At 36.5% G+C, this 3,135-nt stretch overlaps 1 protein-coding gene across 1 annotated transcript; it reads right to left on the bottom strand.

Moving 5' to 3' along the window:
- Positions 1-296: 296 nt before the first annotated feature.
- mt2 (metallothionein 2) lies at positions 297-2,544 on the bottom strand. The gene is made up of 3 exons (XM_088341109.1): positions 2,399-2,544; positions 2,240-2,305; positions 297-487 (listed from the first exon to the last, which is right to left on the bottom strand). The coding sequence occupies exons 1-3, from the start codon at positions 2,421-2,423 to the stop codon at positions 396-398; spliced, it is 183 nt and encodes a 60-aa protein (XP_088197235.1). The 5' UTR covers positions 2,424-2,544; the 3' UTR covers positions 297-395.
- Positions 2,545-3,135: the final 591 nt, after the last annotated feature.

Raw genomic sequence — 3,135 nt, 5'->3', positions numbered from 1 at the left:
AAAAATATGAACAAATTTACACTTTTTCTATTCATATTTTTATACACTGTATTTTACTGCCAATTAGAGTGTAACCGTAAACTTAGAAATACAATGGTAAAGAGATTCTTATTTTTATGACACACGACATCATCCTTTCAAAAAACATGTAACCCCCCCCCCAAAAAAAAAAGACTAAAACTGGGAGGAGGCTTTCTTTTTGGCACCCAATACAGATTATGGTAGCTGGTTTTCATACGCTTAACGGTCACTGAGACAGTTGACAAAAAGGTACAATCACGTAATTTTAAATGTGGTTAACATTTAAAGGGCTTTATTTCCATACTGAACACACCAAAAGACATAGAAGGTGTAATCAGGTGTTTTCAATGAAGTTTCATCACCCAAGAGTAAAATTATGGACAGCAACTTTTGTCACAGGTCTTGCCTTTGCACATGCAGCCTGATGCACATTTGCTGCATCCAGAGGTGCAACAAGGGCAGCAGCCTGTAATGGGGGGAGAGGTCAAATAAGTACAGGATCAACTACTGTACTCTTATCAAGTCACATTTGGTTTCCTGAAAAGTATTGAACACAATTTCTATTGTTTTATCTACGTGGTTGAAAACCAATGAATGTACAGTTTTGTCGTGGTGTGTTGTCATGACGCTACGAACCTTTGTGAGGCATCTGTACTTGTGTGCTTTACAGCATTGAGTCACTTCTGTCCAAATCAGGTCAGTGAACTCATTAAAGATTGTGCAAAACAATCTCACACAATTTTCTCATTTTACAGGTTAGTCATGTTTATACACTCATGATTCATAAGTATTGGCAAGTGTGATAGAAATACTTTACTTTTTGAATATAGAGAATGAGTGCTTTGAGTTTTAAGCAGTTCTAAAATACCTTAATGTGTTTATTTTAAAGAAAAAACAAAAAGAAAAAGATATCACCAAGTAGCTAGTTCAGTTTCACCCCTTGGATACATAGCGTGTGCTTTCATCTATATGCTTTACTTTGAAGTTGAGAGTTGAAAGAGTAATTATGGATGAGTGTGCACTCATCCTGGTGATGAGGACAGCAGAGAAAATCATTGGGACTTCTATCCCCTCCATTTAGGACATTGGCCAGAAGCGCTGCCTATCCCGAGCCAAGAACATCATTAGGGACCCCTCTCACCCCCATCATGGACTGTTCACTCTGCTAGCCTCTGGGAAGAGGTACTGCAGTGTGCGGTGCAGGACCACCAGGTTCTGCAACAGCTTTGTCACCCTGGCCATTAGACTGCTAAATGGTCAATCACACACACAGTAAGCCTACACAGCTGCTAATCTGTACATCTGTTTGTTTTGTTTTTTTGCACTACTGCACTATCGTACTCCAGTGTCATTGTTATTGTATAATGACTTGTTTACCTGACTGCCCATTTTGCACATCTAGTTAGCTGCTCCTCTTGCACTCTTTGCACTACTGTATAATACTATACATAACTATAAATTATTTAGCATATTATCAGTACTTCAATACTGTAACTCAGTACAACATTTATTTATATCTGTACATTTAAGAAAACTGTGCGGGTCAGATGTATCGACATTTCGTTCTGTATACACGTGTACAAGAATGACAATAAAGTATATCTGAATCTGAACTTAGTCATTTTATTGAACACACGTAATTGGATAAAAAAAATGTAATGTATGTACATGTGAAACTTAACACACACAAAAAAAAACTGTGGGTGAGGCCTAGGCCACTTTAAATAAATATTATCCTACACAGGGAAATCTGAGACACCCGTAACACACCGGAAGTAGAGTCAGCCATGTAAGGTGCCTACTTGCGTATAGGGGGAATAGGGTTCAGTGTTTTGCCCAAAGAAACTTTCCTTGGCAAAATGATGGTAAGAAAAAAAAAAAAAAAAGGAATTTTAACTCCTTAATAGACCAGGCATTATTCATTGGAAATGGTAGTTGATACCAGCAATTTCATATAATGGAAAAAGACGAATACGTTTTCTTTTTACACACACGCTAGGCTGGTGTGTATTGATGAAAGATTGAAAAGGCCGCCAATGGAACATGAAAGACTATTTGGCCTACAAAAGTTAAAAATAAATAAATAAATAAATAAATATATATATATATATATATATATATATATATATATATATATAATAAAAAAATTAAAAGGTGAACAAAAGCCATCCAAAAAGTAAAAAAAACTTGTGAAGTGAATTCTTATAATTTGGCTTACTCTTTTTGCAAGAGGTGCATGAGCAGTTGGTGCAAGGGCAAGAGCCAACACATTTGCAGGTTCCGGCTGCGCAAAAGACACAAAACAAGGTAGCATTTAGAGTGCTTATTTAAAACTATGGATTCCACATTTGAACAGACTTATGTAGAAGATACTCACTCTTGGCGCAGTCGCAAGGGTCCATGCTGGTGGCTTCTTTTGCGTTTCCTCGACGAAATGAGTTGAAGATTATAATGAGTTATTGCTTGAGTCGATTTGATGAGTGCACTAGAGGGCGGTAGTTGCCTTTTTATAAGGTCCAGCAAGGACTAGGGCTGTGTGCAAAGTGCCTTTTCCGTGTGATGACAACGATTTTGTGCACACGACCTTTTTAAACGTGCATCAAATTTGGGAATAGAAGGTAAATGGATGACGTAATCTCGTTTGCTTCGTTATTATTCGATTTACTGGTTGTTTAGGATTGGAAAAGGTTAGAATCAGTGCAGTTGACACATGGGCGATTTTAAGTTCAGATATTCGTTGGTGCTCAGCACCCAGAGTGTCTGGCTGGTTAAAAAAAACTTTTTTTGTTTTTTGTTTTAATTTCACTTAAAGTGATTGAACATGAAATATTCAATTATGATAACATTTTAGTGAAAACATTTTGCTAAAGGCCGTTTTTATCAATTGAATTGTGGATATATATATATATATATATATATATATATATATATATAATCGAGTGTTTTGAATTATATTTAAGCATATCCCGTCTATTCTTAAGAAAAAGAGTTTTTAAAATGCCATAATTTTGGGGGGTGCTTGGGTTGAATTTAGCATAGCTTGAGCACCCCCAATGGTTGGAGATACTTAGTTACTCATGTTGCTGTGGGAATTACTGTGTAGTCAGAGGTGGA

The sequence above is a fragment of the Urocampus carinirostris genome, chromosome 7 (assembly GCF_059441175.1).
Source record: "Urocampus carinirostris isolate Australia breed hairy pipefish chromosome 7, RoL_Ucar_1.0, whole genome shotgun sequence".
Lineage (NCBI taxonomy): Eukaryota > Metazoa > Chordata > Actinopteri > Syngnathiformes > Syngnathidae > Urocampus > Urocampus carinirostris.
Note: the sequence above shows the minus strand (reverse complement) of the source record. Positions and strands in the feature narration are given on the sequence as shown.

Excerpts from the sequence above, each read along its gene's own strand:
- mt2 (XM_088341109.1), bottom strand. The coding sequence starts at position 2,423 with ATGGACCCTTGCGACTGCGCCAAGA. Across the intron at positions 2,306-2,398 it reads CCCTTGCGACTGCGCCAAGA|CCGGAACCTGCAAATGTGTT; the intron begins GTGAGTATCTTC and ends TCTTTTGCGCAG. Across the intron at positions 488-2,239 it reads ATGCACCTCTTGCAAAAAGA|GCTGCTGCCCTTGTTGCACC; the intron begins GTAAGCCAAATT and ends CCCCCATTACAG.